The 15,541-nt window shown below is 43.1% G+C and overlaps 2 protein-coding genes across 2 annotated transcripts; both read right to left on the bottom strand.

Moving 5' to 3' along the window:
* Positions 1–168: 168 nt before the first annotated feature.
* LOC103970222 (histone H2AX) lies at positions 169–910 on the bottom strand. The gene is made up of 2 exons (XM_009383915.3): positions 622–910; positions 169–537 (listed from the first exon to the last, which is right to left on the bottom strand). Exons 1-2 carry the CDS (start codon positions 835–837, stop codon positions 310–312), a joined length of 444 nt encoding a protein of 147 aa, XP_009382190.1. The 5' UTR covers positions 838–910; the 3' UTR covers positions 169–309.
* A 1,368-nt stretch (positions 911–2,278) lies between these two features.
* On the bottom strand, positions 2,279–15,131 carry LOC103970217 (methionine aminopeptidase 1B, chloroplastic). The gene is made up of 10 exons (XM_009383900.3): positions 14,995–15,131; positions 14,371–14,449; positions 14,061–14,298; positions 13,063–13,224; positions 12,941–12,982; positions 12,725–12,796; positions 12,290–12,369; positions 11,782–11,879; positions 10,679–10,726; positions 2,279–2,695 (listed from the first exon to the last, which is right to left on the bottom strand). Exons 1-10 carry the CDS (start codon positions 15,095–15,097, stop codon positions 2,550–2,552), a joined length of 1,068 nt encoding a protein of 355 aa, XP_009382175.1. The 5' UTR covers positions 15,098–15,131; the 3' UTR covers positions 2,279–2,549.
* Between the last annotated feature and the right edge of the window lie 410 nt (positions 15,132–15,541).

Raw genomic sequence — 15,541 nt, 5'->3', positions numbered from 1 at the left:
CGAAGAATAGTCTAGAGTTTTCCAGCTGTCACGCTAACAAGATGACGTCCGTTAAAAGAACTTTTCTTAGTTGCGGATAACGCCCCTTGTCGGATCTTAACCCGTTAAGTCTCGATGTTATAAACGACCGTATGAACAAATCTTGAAATCTTAGAAAAAACAAAACAATAAATGGCAACAGATAACATCCGCCGGCGAAACATTTGCATTAGCTAACCAAAAGCCTGATGGGTTCTTGGAGACAGAGCCGAGCAAACATTATACTACAAAGCCGGACAAAACAAACGGGATATACGAGGACTATAAACCCTAGAACTCCTGCGAAGCGGAACCGATATCGCCCTTCCCCTTGCCGCCGGTCTGCTTCTTCGGGAGCAGGACCTGGTGGATGTTGGGCACCACTCCACCGTTGGATATGGTTACGGCACCCAGGAGCCGGCTCAGTTCCTCGTCATTCCGCACCGCCAGTTGTATGTGCCTCGGGATGATCCGGTTCTTCTTGTTGTCCCTGGCCGCGTTCCCCGCCAACTCTAGAACCTGCAAACCCAAGATAATCCTCGCCAAGCTTAGATCAAAGGCTAAATCCTGTAATCCCACAAGGGGAAGAGGGGGTCGACTTGCCTCGGCAGCAAGATACTCGAGGACAGCGGAGAGATAGACGGGGGCGCCGGCACCAACGCGCTCAGCATAGCGCCCGGCTTTGAGGAAGCGCGCGATCCGGCCGACGGGGAACTGGAGTCCGGCCTTCTGAGAGCGGGAGACGCTCTTCGAGGCCTTTGGCTTGCCCCGACCTCCCTTCGTGGTAGTCGCCGCCGCTGCCGCACCCGACGAACTCATGTCTTCGACGGTCTCCTTAGCCTTGCCTCTGAACAGGTGAAAGATGGATGACCGAAGGCAGAGTTTAGGATCCGTGGGCGCGGTCTTTTATAGAAAAGACAAGTCGTCCGATGTTATTGGTGAGAGTTACCGACTCGCGGATCGCCATCGTGTCGGTACTTTGGAGCGTCCGATGGACCGGTTGCATCAGACATCGGACGGATATTATTTAACATCACCATTCTAGTATGTTCACGACCCCGCCGTTCCCGCCCTTTTACATGCCACGTCGGTTGACGCCATTTGCGATCACCGAAGCTCTCAACCGTTGGATACGAAATGCAAGGTGAGACGGTGCTGCTTTGAGATCAACGAACTTGCGTGCCTCCAAATGAGCACTTAGAAGACTCCAAATGAGCACTTAGAAGACTGTTGAGTCTTTTTTTCGTTATCATTTGATCAGTTTAACCTAAGTCATGCAAGAACGTAAGACTAATTACATTTCCTCCTTATAATTAAATATTTTTAATATTATTTTTATATTTTAAAAATTATATTAAAATCTTTATATTTATGACAATAAAATATTAAAAAAGTTATATAAAATTAAAAACTAATTTTATAGATTTAAAATTTAAAAAATATATTAAAACGATAAAATTAAATATTTTATTTTTATAAATATAAAATTTTCAATATAATTTTAAAAATATACCGATCAAAATACTAAATATGGGACTAATTGTATTTGATCAGTTTAATTTAAGTCATGCAAGAACGTGGGACTAATTACATATTCCTCCTTATAATTAATTATTTTTTATATTTAATTTTTTTATCTTTTTAAAAATTGTATTATGATTTTTATATTTATGGAAAAAATATTAAAAAATAAAAATAAAAATAAAATAATTTTATAGAATTAAAAATTAAAAAACATATTAAAAAGATAAAATTAAATATTTTATTTTTATAAATATAAAAATCTCGACATAATTTTTAAAGTATAAAAATCAAAACACTTAATATAACTAATTAAAAAATATATAATTAATTTGATAACATATCAATTTGGTTTAAGAAGCTCTTCGGACCCTCTTAGTTTCTGAACACACTGCAGTACATGAACCATAAAGAATAATCTAGGTTAGAAATAAGAATTAGGAACTTTTAAAAGATTAAAAGCCATACATATAATAAATTTTGACGAAAATGATATTAATAGGATGATTTGCATGATAAGAAAAACTATATTCCAACAATAACATTTCTGAAAATTTTAGGGGGCTTCACCCTAAACATGCTACTTCTAGCTAAGAATAAGCTAACAATTACAGAATGCTAGGGAATAAATTGTTTTCAAAGAAGAAAATTAGTCATTCAAGCAAAATCTGGGCTCATCAAACAGCCGGTAGGTACGACAACCACCATAACAATTAATTGGGATACACTCAATGGTAGGTTGGTGCTGCAAATTCAGGATCATACTTCCATTAGTTCTTGCCACATACAGTACAGTACAAGAACCAACACATTGTGACAGATGCAACCATGCACATTTATCAGGTGACTGCATCACAGGTCTCATATTATAATATACAGATGGTTGGCCAATATTAGGATCTTTGAGAAAAAGAATCATTGGATGCAGCATGAGAGTTATAATAAATCATCTTGGAATAGAAGTACAATTATAAGTAAAAAAACAAATCAGAGAATTTAATGATGCTAATCTAATACTTTGTTAAAATTTCTGCTCCCTTCTGGGTTATCAGTATGGTATGCTCGAATTGAGCAGCAAGGCTGCCATCAGCTGTCACCGTAGTCCAATTGTCGCCCCATGTTATGCACTCAATGCTTCCCATTGTGAGAATAGGCTCTGTGGAAATGATAAGCAGTTAGCAACAAGGAAGAAAAACATTAGCTGATTATTGATCAAGGATTACAATACCAAATGATATCGCTCATACCGGATGGTACATACCAATCCACTAGTAGACCGGTACACAGACCACTCGCTACCGAGCTGTCACGACCTTAGCTGGAATTGCCTAAGGCGTGCGGCACCCTTGCGGCCAAAGACGCGAACTTAGCTTGCGTTGCCTAAGTCGCGAGTCACTCTTGCGGCAAAGACGCGAACTTAGCTTGCGTTGCCTAAGTCGCGCTTCGCCCTTGCAATCTTGCTCCGCAAGGATCAGCCCACTTTGTAACCTCTCGCAGGTCCCGAAGGACCTGTAAAAGAGAAAGAGAGTTAGATCGAAAGAACGAGCAACGGACAAGTCCCGAAGTCTCGCGAAAAGGAAAGCTTTACAAGCAATTCGTCGAACACCTTGTGTGCACAAGAGAAAAGAGGGAGAGGGAGAAAAACAAGGCTTTCAAGGATGAACGAACAGCTGCAAGCCCACAAACAGCCGCTCACCTGGTCCCGGGCGCAAAACCAAGTTCCCGTAAAGGTCACGTGCGAACTTGCGAAAGAGTGTTCAACGCCCGGTATATAACCGAAGCCCCATCCAGCCATGTGCCACCCGGGGGGTTCCTGGGGTCTGAGCTGGCTGACATTTTGGTGAGCGGAGGCAGCTCTCCGCTCACCTCCCGCGGCACGCGAAAACGGAGCCGTTTTGGGCTGTTTTGGGGTTGTTTTGCTCGGTTCGGTGAACGGTCGCTTTGCAACGCTGCAGCTTGTTCGAACTTACATATTTACAAGCAAAATGACCCAAAACCATAAGAAAACATGCTGCCAAGCAGCTGTGTATGCGGGTGTGAGCGACGAACGGTTCGTTGAACGGAGTTGTTGCGGGTGCGCGACGACCGTTCGTGACATTCTCCCCCACTTAAACTGTCGACGCCCTCGTCGACGCTTGTTGGTAGTTGGTGATGACTTCTTCTTCATGTCGCAGGGCGTCTTCAGGCTCCCAACTGGCTTCAGTTCGGGGAAGCTTTCGCCACTTCACCAAGTACTCTGTCTGCTCCGCTCCGTTGGGTAGCTTTATCCTGCGATCCGCCAGAATGGTTTCCACTCGCTTGTCGTAGGAGGCTGTGATGGGAGGTAGCCGAGTTGGAACACTTCGAGAAGCATCTTGCGGATCCGAATGGTAGGCTTTCAGGTTGCTGGCGTGAAGAACGTTGTGAATTTTGAACCACGCCGGCAGCTGCAACTTGTAAGAAACATTGCCTACCCTGCTGATAATTGGGAAGGGCCCTTCATACTTACGCACCAATCCTTTGTGGACTCTTTTCCTGAAGAATTGGAGTGATGCTGGTTGGAGCTTTACCAACACCAAATCGCCAACTTTGAACTCCTGTGGTCGCCTTCCCAAGTCTGCCCACTTCTTCATCCGTTTTGCCGCCTTCTCCAAGTAAGCCCGCGCAATATCGGCATTTCGATGCCACTCCTTTGCGAAATGGTAGGCTGATGGACTACTCCCAGTATACCCAATTGCCATAGTGTGCGGAGTCGACGGTTGTTGTCCTGTGATAATTTCGAAGGGGCTCTTGTTGGATGCAGAGCTCCGCTGCAAGTTGTAGGAGAATTGGGCGATGTCCAACAGCTTCACCCAATCTCGTTGATTGGCACTCACGTAGTGCCGGAGATACTGCTCTAAGAGCGAATTTATTCTTTCAGTCTGACCATCCGTCTGGGGGTGGAGGCTTGTAGAGAAGTATAACTTTGACCCCAACAATTTGAATAGCTCGATCCAGAATCGTCCCAGGAACCGAGCGTCTCGATCACTAACGATATTGTGTGGGACTCCCCAATACTTCACTACACCCTTCATCATCAGTCTGGCCGCCTCTTCAGCTGAACAGTGTAGGGGAGCAGCAATGAAAGTTGCATACTTTGAAAACCGATCGACCACCACAAGTATCGATCCAAGTCCCCCTACAGGTGGCAAGCTTGATATGAAGTCTAAGGAAATGCTCTCCCATGGCCTTTCTGGTACGGGCAACGGCTCCAAAAGTCCCACCGGCTTCCGCTGCTCCACCTTGTCTTGTTGGCAAGTAAGGCATGTTCGAACATACTCCTCCACATCAATCCCCATCTTTGGCCAGTAGAAGGCCCTCTCCACGAGAGCCAACGTTCTGTGAATGCCGGGATGTCCAGCCCAAAGGGAATCGTGACACTCTTTTAAGAGTTCACGCCTTAAATTGTCCACTCGGGGAACATAAACCCTATTCCCTTTTGTGTAAACAAGTCCCTCCTGGACCCAAAATCGTCGTGCCTTGCCTTCTTTGATGAGCTGCATCAGGATAACTGCCTGGGGATCACTATACAGTCCATCTCTGATTCGGGAAAGGAAGTTGGAGTGTAACTGACTTGTTTGGCCTCTGCCCTCCAGTTGTGCAGCATTCACGCATTCCACTTTCCGACTCAGCGCATCGGCCACGACATTCGCCTTCCCGGGCTTGTATTCCATTGCCATATCAAATTCAGCCAGGAAGTCCTGCCACCGTGCTTGCTTTGGGGAGAGCTTCTTCTGAGTTTGGAAATAACTCAGGGCGATGTTGTCTGTCCTCAGCACAAATCGCGACCCGAGAAGGTAGTGTCACCAAACTCGTAGACAGTGGATCACTGCTGTCATCTCCTTCTCATGCACTGGATACCGCCTCTCGGTCTCGTTGAGTTTGCGGCTCTCGTAGGCCACCGGATGACCTTCCTGCATAAGTACTCCTCCAATAGCAAAGTCCGAAGCATCTGTGTGGACTTCAAAGGGCTCTCCATAGTTTGGCAATTTGAGCACTGGTTCCTCTAGGACAGCAGCCTTCAGGTCTTGGAATGCTATCTCACATTTGTCCGACCACTTCCAAGGCTGCTCCTTCTTCAGCAACTCCGTCAGTGGGGTTGCCCGCTTCGAATATCCGGCAATGAAGCGTCGATAGTAGTTGACGAAACCAAGGAAGGATCTCAACTCTGGCACCTTCTTTGGAGTTCGCCATTCCGCAACTGCTTGCACCTTCGATTTATCCATCCGAATGGAGCCATCACCGATTCGATGCCCCAAGAATAGAATCTCAATTTGAGCAAAGTAGCATTTCTCCCTTTTTACGAACAAAGTGTTCTCCCTGAAAACCTTGAAAATCGTCCGCAGGTGCTTGACGTGCTCCTCGAGCGTTTGGCTGTAGACGACGATATCGTCCAGGTAGACGACCACGAACTTATCCAAATACTCCTTGAATAGCTGGTTCATGAGAGTACAGAATGTGGTCGGAGCATTGGTTAAGCCGAAAGGCATCACCAAGAACTCAAACGCTCCATACCTGGTCACACAGGTAGTCTTCGCTTCGTCGCCTTCAGCAATACGCACCTGCCAATACCCCGACCGAAGGTCGAGTTTTGAGAAATACTTGGCCTTGCCCAGTTGATCGAACAAGTCCGCGATGAGCGGGATGGGATACTTGTTCTTCACTGTTACTTTGTTGAGGGCTCGATAGTCGACGCATAATCGGAGGCTCCCATCTTGTTTCTTCTGAAAGAGAACTGGAGCTCCGAAAGGTGCTTTTGAGCTGCGGATGAGACCACCGCTTAGCAGTTCACCTAACTGCTTCCTGAGTTCTGCCAACTCTGGTGGGGGCATGCGGTAGGGTGGTCTCGCTGGAGGCTTGACTCCTGGCTCCAGCTCGATACTGTGATCCACGCCTCTGCGTGGTGGGAGAGTCTTCGGCAACTCGGGTGGCATAACGTCTTTGAACTCCTTCAGGACGTTCGCCACCATAGCAGGTTCTTGAATGGCCTCTTCGTTGAGTGGCTCTAGCTTCATAGCAGCCACGAATGTCAGTTCGCCTTTTCGCACCCCTTTCTTCAATTGTAATGCCGAAATGTGTTGGGGCTCTTTGGTTCCTCTCCGAGAGACGGGAACCACGCAGGGGTCATCGCCTCCCATCATACATAGGGAATTCAAGAATGGCATCGGCACCAACTTCGCCGCGTGCATAAACTCCATTCCAAGAATCACTTGGAAGTCGTCTAGTGGCACGGCCATCATGTTGGTGTTTCCGCTCCAAGTCCCGATTTTGATAGGAACACCCTTCGCCAACCCGGAGATTCGCCTGGCCTCCGAGTTCACCGCCTTCATTCGGCTTGGGCTCTTCTCCAAGGTCAACCCAAGTCGTTGTGCTTCGTGATCGGCTATGAAGTTGTGGGTAGCGCCCGTATCCACCATTACACGGGTCGTTTGGCCATTTAGCTTAATGTCCACATACATTAGCTCGCTGCTTCCTGCTTTTTGTGCCTTCGTCTTTATGTTCTCCCCCACTTGACCCCGCATAGCGTTCAACAGACGCATTGCTCCCATTCGGGGTCCTTGCGACTCCTCATCGTCGCTGCTGGATTCTGAACTGCTCGAACTAAGAGCAACAGCTTTGCCCTTGTCCGATCGGGGAGGGTGGATGGAAGCCGTCAAAGCATTGAGTGCCTGCTTCTGTGGGCACTCCCTTACCATGTGCGATCCTCCGCACAAGAAGCATCCTCCAGGTTTTGAGGCCTTGCCTTTCGGGTTCGGCCCTTTGTGAGAGCTCTTCTTCTTCTGTTCGCCCCCGAGCTCCTTCCCTTGAGAATGTTTTGGAGGGCGATTGCTTGAAGATTGTTTCCTTCTCGCTGGGCCTTCAGAGGAAACGAAGTCGGTGAGCCTTTCTGCAGCTGCAATTGCCCCGACCACGTCGGTAACATTCCTTCGATTCAGCTCCTGCTGAGCCCATGGTTTCAACCCATCAAGGAAGCTGAACAACTTGCCTTTCTCGGACATGTCCTGTATGTCCAGCATCAGTGCAGAAAACTGCTTTACATAGTCTCGGATGGTGGTACTTTGGCGGAGTTGTCTCAACTTCCTTCTTGCGACGAATCTGTGTTCTCCGGTAGGAACTGAGTTCTCAACTCCCGCTTCAAGTCTTCCCATGTGTCGACTCGACACCGACCTTGTTGGATCTCCTCCCAACGAGTTCGCCACCAAAGTTTCGCATCTCCATTCAGATACATTGTTGCTATAGAAACTTTGGTATCTTCAGAATCGGGCCTCGTAGCTCGGAAGTATTGCTCCATGTCGAACAGAAAGTTCTCGAGCTCCTTGGCATCTCTGGCCCCTCCGTATCCATGGGGCTCAGGTGCCCTCAAGTTTTGTGGCGGTGCAACGCGGGTGTTGCCTCCTCCCGCATTTAGCGTTCTTGTGAGCATAGCCACCTTTGCCGTGAGTTCCGCCACAACATCCTGTAGGTGCTGCACGGAGTCCTTGGTGTCATCGGACAGTCGGTCGACTAGGGCCTCGACCTTGTCGATCCTGGACTCCGCTTCCTCTTGCGAGCTCTCTACCCCAACAAGTCTTTGTTGGCCATGGTAGAGTTCCTCCATGCTCGCTTCCAGAACATCCAGGCGGGTTTCCGCCGTCGTGAGTCTCTCCTTATGACTCTTTTTCCCAGTTAGCGCACCAGATTGCGCTTCCTCCGCACGCGGAGAGTTGCCAACTTCTCGCTCATCCTGTTCGCTGCCGCGATCCTCATGAGCGGCTCCAACAGCATGAGAGCGAGTGTGCACATGCAGCCCACCTGCGGCTGTTTGGGGCAAGGGTCCGGCTTGCCCCGTCTTGCTTGATTCGCCACGATGCTTTGCCATGGCGAAATTGCGAAGTTCGTTCGCTGTTCGATCGAAGAGCTTGCCCGCTCTGATACCACAATGTCACGACCTTAGCTGGAATTGCCTAAGGCGTGCGGCACCCTTGCGGCCAAAGACGCGAACTTAGCTTGCGTTGCCTAAGTCGCGAGTCACTCTTGCGGCAAAGACGCGAACTTAGCTTGCGTTGCCTAAGTCGCGCTTCGCCCTTGCAATCTTGCTCCGCAAGGATCAGCCCACTTTGTAACCTCTCGCAGGTCCCGAAGGACCTGTAAAAGAGAAAGAGAGTTAGATCGAAAGAACGAGCAACGGACAAGTCCCGAAGTCTCGCGAAAAGGAAAGCTTTACAAGCAATTCGTCGAACACCTTGTGTGCACAAGAGAAAAGAGGGAGAGGGAGAAAAACAAGGCTTTCAAGGATGAACGAACAGCTGCAAGCCCACAAACAGCCGCTCACCTGGTCCCGGGCGCAAAACCAAGTTCCCGTAAAGGTCACGTGCGAACTTGCGAAAGAGTGTTCAACGCCCGGTATATAACCGAAGCCCCATCCAGCCATGTGCCACCCGGGGGGTTCCTAGGGTCTGAGCTGGCTGACATTTTGGTGAGCGGAGGCAGCTCTCCGCTCACCTCCCGCGGCACGCGAAAACGGAGCCGTTTTGGGCTGTTTTGGGGCTGTTTTGCTCGGTTCGGTGAACGGTCGCTTTGCAACGCTGCAGCTTGTTCGAACTTACATATTTACAAGCAAAATGACCCAAAACCATAAGAAAATATGCTGCCAAGCAGCTGTGCATGCGGGTGTGAGCGACGAACGGTTCGTTGAACGGAGTTGTTGCGGGTGCGCGACGACCGTTCGTGACAGAGCGGTACCATTGATCTAGCCTTGTATCGGATAATACAAGGTTGTATCAGGCAGTAATAGTCGATATTTCGACCGTTACCGTCCGAAATAGGTCAGTAACAATCGATTTCGATCGTCACCGCCTGCTACCGGGCGATATCAGCCTTGCTGGGACGAGGGAAGAAGAAGCGTCGATGGAGAAGAGGGAGAAGAAACGGGAGAATCAAGAGAACCTCGACGCTTCCCGATTCGACGCCACTCTCCCTCAACGATCCCGATCCATGAGGTAACAAAGTGACAACGATTCGGCTTCTTCTTCACCATGTTAGTCGCCATAGGGCGGATACGTCTACGGCTTTCGATGTCTTTATCAAATGCCACAGATGAGGAGAAGAAAAGGAGACGTCGAGGCAACGTACGCCTCCTTTATATTTTTTTATATTTTTTATATATTAATTTTTATATTATTTTTTTTTGTAAGTTTAATTTTTATATTATATTATATTATATATATATATATATATATATATATATATATATATATATATATATATATATATATATATATATATATATATATATATATATATATATACACACACATGTACCAAGCGGTATGTCCTTGCAAATCACTCGGTACGCTCATATCATACTGTATCGAGCAAAGCTCGATACGTCGGTACAGTACGAAATTTGCATGTTATTGATAACTCTAAAAATGCATGTTCAAAGGCAGTAAAATTTTGGGAGCAGAGGCTGAACATAACTCATGATGTATCGCAAATCCTTTAGTGTGTAGACAACATTAATCACTGTCTGTCAGCTTCATTGAAGCTGTTCCTTCGCAATAATATAGGTTATTATGGGGCAAAGGAGTGGTAACTTTTCATTTGCTTCAGAAGTGGGATAATTTTGCAAGTTAAAATCTCTCAAAAGTTTGGATGGGACCAACTTGACATAATGTAGAAAACAGCAGCTGTAAGTTCAACAAAACATCATTTCTCCTTTTGTATTTCTACACGCTCAATTATGCAATTAGAATTGATGTCATGACTGATGACACATTTTGCATTCTACATCAATAATTGTCTGCGTAGTCATACATAACTTTCCTGACCTCCAATTCAATTTCCAAATGCCAACCATCAATTAACCACTCTCAACTACTGAGTGCCTAAAACATAGCTTGACCAATAGGAAACTACTATTACTATTCTGAACATGCAATCATAAGCATGAAGATAACAACTAATTCTGGAAGATCTGCCCAATGTATGCATATGATTTTATCAGAAGGATCAACAATGGCTTAACCATGAAAACATACTTATCATCTCTTTAAAGTTCCAAATAATGCAACAAAAACTGAAAGAAAAAAGATTATTCTGAAGTAGAATATTCCAGAGATATGATGTACAAGAAACATACCAATGGTAAATGTTTCACCTTCAACCATATAGCCAGGGTTATCGTTACCTGTCAAATTGAAGATTGTAATTCCGATGAGCAAAATTTGAATAATGTTAGATGCTAAGCAATCTTAACATGCATATGTCACAGATACAAATAAAAAAATAGCCTAAACACATATCTATATGTACACAACAAATGTACCTGCTCATGTAATGTAGTCTCCATAACATATCCATATATTTAAGAGTTTGATCAAGTTCTGAACTATAGTTTTAAGGAAAAAAGAGCCTTGTATATAAATGTCTATGAGTAAATCTCTTTCTTGAAATTTCGTCAAGGGTTCCTCCCCATCCTTACCATCTCATTCTATCTCCAAATAAGAAAAGAGTATAGTAATACATAACCAGTTTCATGTTACAACATTACATGACAATAACAAAATCAATGGTTGATCATGGCAATTTGCTATTATTTAATTAATAAGTAATCTGCTTTATATCTGCTACAAGATTCTAAGCCACCCTGATGTCTGCCAACTATCTTCCTACAGCTTCACAGTGAATAGTTCATGCCTCAACCAGCTATACTAGAAGCTTAACAACCCTTTGTTCACAAACTTTTAATTATGATATTGAAATTCTTATATCTAAGTGAAATTAATATATCTATTAATCCAATAAATATTTCTTGATGTTGGTCTACTAGGGGATCATAGCTTACCCAACTCAATTTGACATCTTATCAGGATGCCAATACATCCAGACCTCTGGGGTTTCAACTTCCAATAAGGGACCAAACAAGAAGACCCTCAATTAAGATCACATAAGGTAAAGTGTGAGCCCCTACCTTGCCTCATAATTGCCTAAAGGCAATTGTCAAGCTATCAGAAACAATGGATCAGTATCTTGTCATACTGGTATCTTTGGAGTATATGAGTTTTAAGCAAGAGACTAACCTAGTCAAACTGTCAAGTTATTGCATATGTGTGAGAGAGTGATGATAAGAACAATAATGTCTTGGATCTAACAAAGGACTTGTGAACATGATTCAAGGCCCTTTCAGAGACTCAAACTTCTCACTCAGGCATAATCATAAGTATATTGAGTTAGATGACTCACGATGATGCAAAATAATCGGTTCAGAGTGAAATACTTTCCCAACACCATGTCCGACAAAACGTTCCACCACGCTGAAGCCATGTCTTTCAGCAAGCTCACTAGGAGTATTAAAAGCATTAACTGAAGCATATGAATGCAAGTTAAAAGAAGTACTAGCAAAGAGGATCCTAGATTGACTTATATATTAAATTGTATAACCTCACTTTCTAAACATGAATGGTAACTAATTATGACATCTTATCAAGGCAATTAATACCAATCCACATGATTAAATTTGTGAATTCAAGGAAATAAGACAATGAAGCATGGAGTTCTTACAGTAATTGATGTACCACTATCTCAAAAGATACTACAATTTCCAAGACTTCTGTGTAAACATGAAGGGACAACATGCAAGGCAAATACATGTAACTAATATGGAGCAGCAACAACAATTTGAGCAGGCCAGAAGATGTTTGAATCAGATTCAAATTAATATTTGAAGTTTCTAGGATATTTATTTGCATACCTAATTTTCTTGCCGATCTTTTTAAAGCTTACACCATCTTTGCAGATAGATATGGCTCTGTGCAAGCATTCTTCAGTCACCTAATACAGGAACTAGTTACTGATATCAGAATCAACAATAAATGAAGATACAGAATTTCAGGTTAAGGTACAGCTTCAAGTATAAATATGGAAGAATGCTGCAGTTACCTCATTTAAGAAGTGTCATAAGCTTAGAGATTTCATGATTTAGACAGCAACTTGATATAGCACCAGAATTTAAATTGATCTAACTGACAAAAACTAGAGAAGTACATTTTTTCAATTTCAAGAATTCATCAACTGTTAATTGCTTGACTCTGGAAATTGACATATTGCGCCATCAGTGTTCTAGTAATTTAACTACCACGATGCTAATAACATAATTTATTTGTGCTACAAAGAAGTAACAGAATACCTTTACAAGTCTTTTTGTAGGTTCATCAACATTTCCACATAAAAATGTTTTTGATGTGTCACCATGGTAACCCTGAATCAAAGGCAAAAAAACTTTTAATATCCGAATGATAAGAAGTCAGTAGATAAATCTATGTGAGTTCCCATTTTTCTTGAATATATGGAAGGAAAAAATATTAGAAAGGAAATGATCCCAGAGAATGAGAAAGGAATATACATTCAGGTAGACTGTCACATCTATGTTTATTATGTCACCATCCTGCATAAGAGAAAAAGTTATCTGTGAAAGGGAAATATTTGTTTAATGTTAAGAATATGACAATTCTCCTATTTCTGAACCTGTAGCTGGCGAGAATCAGGTATTCCATGGCACATGCATTCATTAACTGATGTACAAACACTTTTTGGAAAACCACCATATCCAAGCGGGGAAGGATAAGCACCAGCATCAACTATCATCTTGTGCACTGCTTTATCAATCTCGTCTGTTGTTACTGATGGCTGGTACAGAGACATGCTAATAATGTGTCATTCTTACAAGAAGGATGCAATTGGTTGATGTATATTTGAAGTTATTCTACAAAAGAACATAGATTTCTATGTGACAATAAATGGCTATAATATAGATTAAGTGAATTATTTTCTTTTAGGATACATGTTTTGAGAGTTCAAGAGGCCTCTTTTAGACATTTTTTGTGGGGTGATGACATCAACATTTTCTTCTATAGATCCTATAAATTAGTGAGCTTGTAAGCCAGAGAGGCATGGTTAATTGATATTATCCTTGTTTGTAATAAAATCAAATTTAGTTGTCTCTCTTTCTTCCCCTCTTGTTCTCTTGGGAGTACTACCTTTCCTTGAAGAGAAGTAAATAGGAGGCCCATCCTATCATTCTTCCAAGGAAAGATGTTTTTGTTGCAAAAAAGAGACATATGCCAAATCCAATCAAATCCTATCATTCTTCCAAGGAACATGGGACATGAGGATGTAGATGGACTCCTACTTCTATATTAAGTTCCTTCAACAATGAGTACAGGATACAATAAAAGTTTCGAAGTATTTAAAAAATAGTTTAAGGGTAACAACCAAGGGGAACACAAGGCCAGTTATTCTATCAAATACAGGAGAACAATTGGATCTTTTAGCATAAATGATCATTAAGGTCCTTAAATATAAAGTAACTCAATGGAGGATGACAGGAAGTTCTACATTATCAAACAACGTGACTACACAAAAGAAACTGCAGAGATACTGCACTACTGCTTTAAAGCACTTAGCAGTATACCATAATATCTGAACTAAGTCCTAAATCCTAATATTGTGAAATTCACACTTACCCTGACTAATGTCCCTGCAAAGTCTAAAACGCGTGCAGCAAGCTCACCAGCAGCCTTCATGCGATCAATACCCTCCTCATCATGTATCTGATGTTCACTAGAAATCTCAGGCAAGAGTTTTGTACCCACATAAGGAGGTCTAAGAATGTGCTCTGGAACTGGAAGTGGTCCTGACACTTTTCCACGTCTCAACGGAGGCCTTTTTGTTGCTTTACCTGAACTTTGGAGCTCCCTAGACCTTTAAGTAAAATATAATTAAGATACCCAGCCAATTCCAACACTACAGCAGAACTAACAACAGATCTAGTACCTCCTGATTCGCATGGCCTCTTCAAGTCCTGACAACTTCCTAGATACTATAACAATGTTCTTTTGTACAATACTGGTTCCTGTACAACGCAAAGGAATCAAAATACATGAATAAGCCAGCAAACATGCACACTGATTATATTGTATAAAAATGACGAACCAACAAATGGTATATATGAGCAAAATCTTCCTTACAAAAGTGACAGTATATTCAAGTTAGAGTTTTTGCCATTACATAGATATATTTTTTGAACGAAAACCCAAACAAAGAAAAAATCATCCTTTTCTTTTTATGATCATTGATCAGTTGCTTATTCGAGAAAGTAGAGAAGAAGAATAAGTCCCACTCCAATAAATAGCTAGATGCCTTTCTACACGAGATAAGACTTACACCAGAACAATCAGGACTACAGCCACTAGTAGTGTCATGGCTAACATTCGTAAACAGGGAATAATTGAGTTCCTATTTCACAGAAAAAGGGCCAATTTAGTCCTAAATATTGTGGACCACAATCCGACGGCACCTGTAGAAAACTTAGTTCCTAATATGATCTCGTTCGACGGCGAAGATAAACCCTAATCGAAGTTTAAACGGCTGGGAGCGCGAGCTCCTCAGAGTCCATACCTCGTCCGCCAGAAAACAAGGTCCGGAGGGTTCGTGCTTCCAAGAAAGAGGAGGAAGACGACGCGAGGGTCGGCCCGGTGATGAAGGAGACCATCGACTCCATCTCTCGGTCCTTACCGTGGTTCTTGCAGATGAAATTAAACGGACTGTAGATGTTTGAAGCCCGATATATCGAAAATAGGATTTCTGATGTACCGCCACGTGTCCGTCCACGCTATCACAGTATCCGGCGCTAATTAAGTATTATCCTCCGATTAACTACCGGCAAACCAAAATATTACATTAAGAGCCATATACTTGTAAAAATAAAATATTTAACATCATTATTCTAATAAAATCTTTTTTATTTGTAATCTTATAAAATTAATTTAAACGTCTTATTTTTATTTGTAACTTTTAAGAATATAAAAATCGAAACACTAAAGATAATTAATTATATAGCGTAATCTATAATTAGTATCAGTATCCCAATTATGAACTTATCCAAGTATATATAATATGTTGGGTCGAACACGTAAAATAATGATTTTTTATTATAAAAATTTTA

The sequence above is a fragment of the Musa acuminata genome, chromosome BXJ1-2 (assembly GCF_036884655.1).
Source record: "Musa acuminata AAA Group cultivar baxijiao chromosome BXJ1-2, Cavendish_Baxijiao_AAA, whole genome shotgun sequence".
NCBI classification, from domain to species: Eukaryota; Viridiplantae; Streptophyta; class Magnoliopsida; order Zingiberales; family Musaceae; genus Musa; species Musa acuminata.
This window is presented reverse-complemented; position numbering and strand designations above follow the sequence as displayed.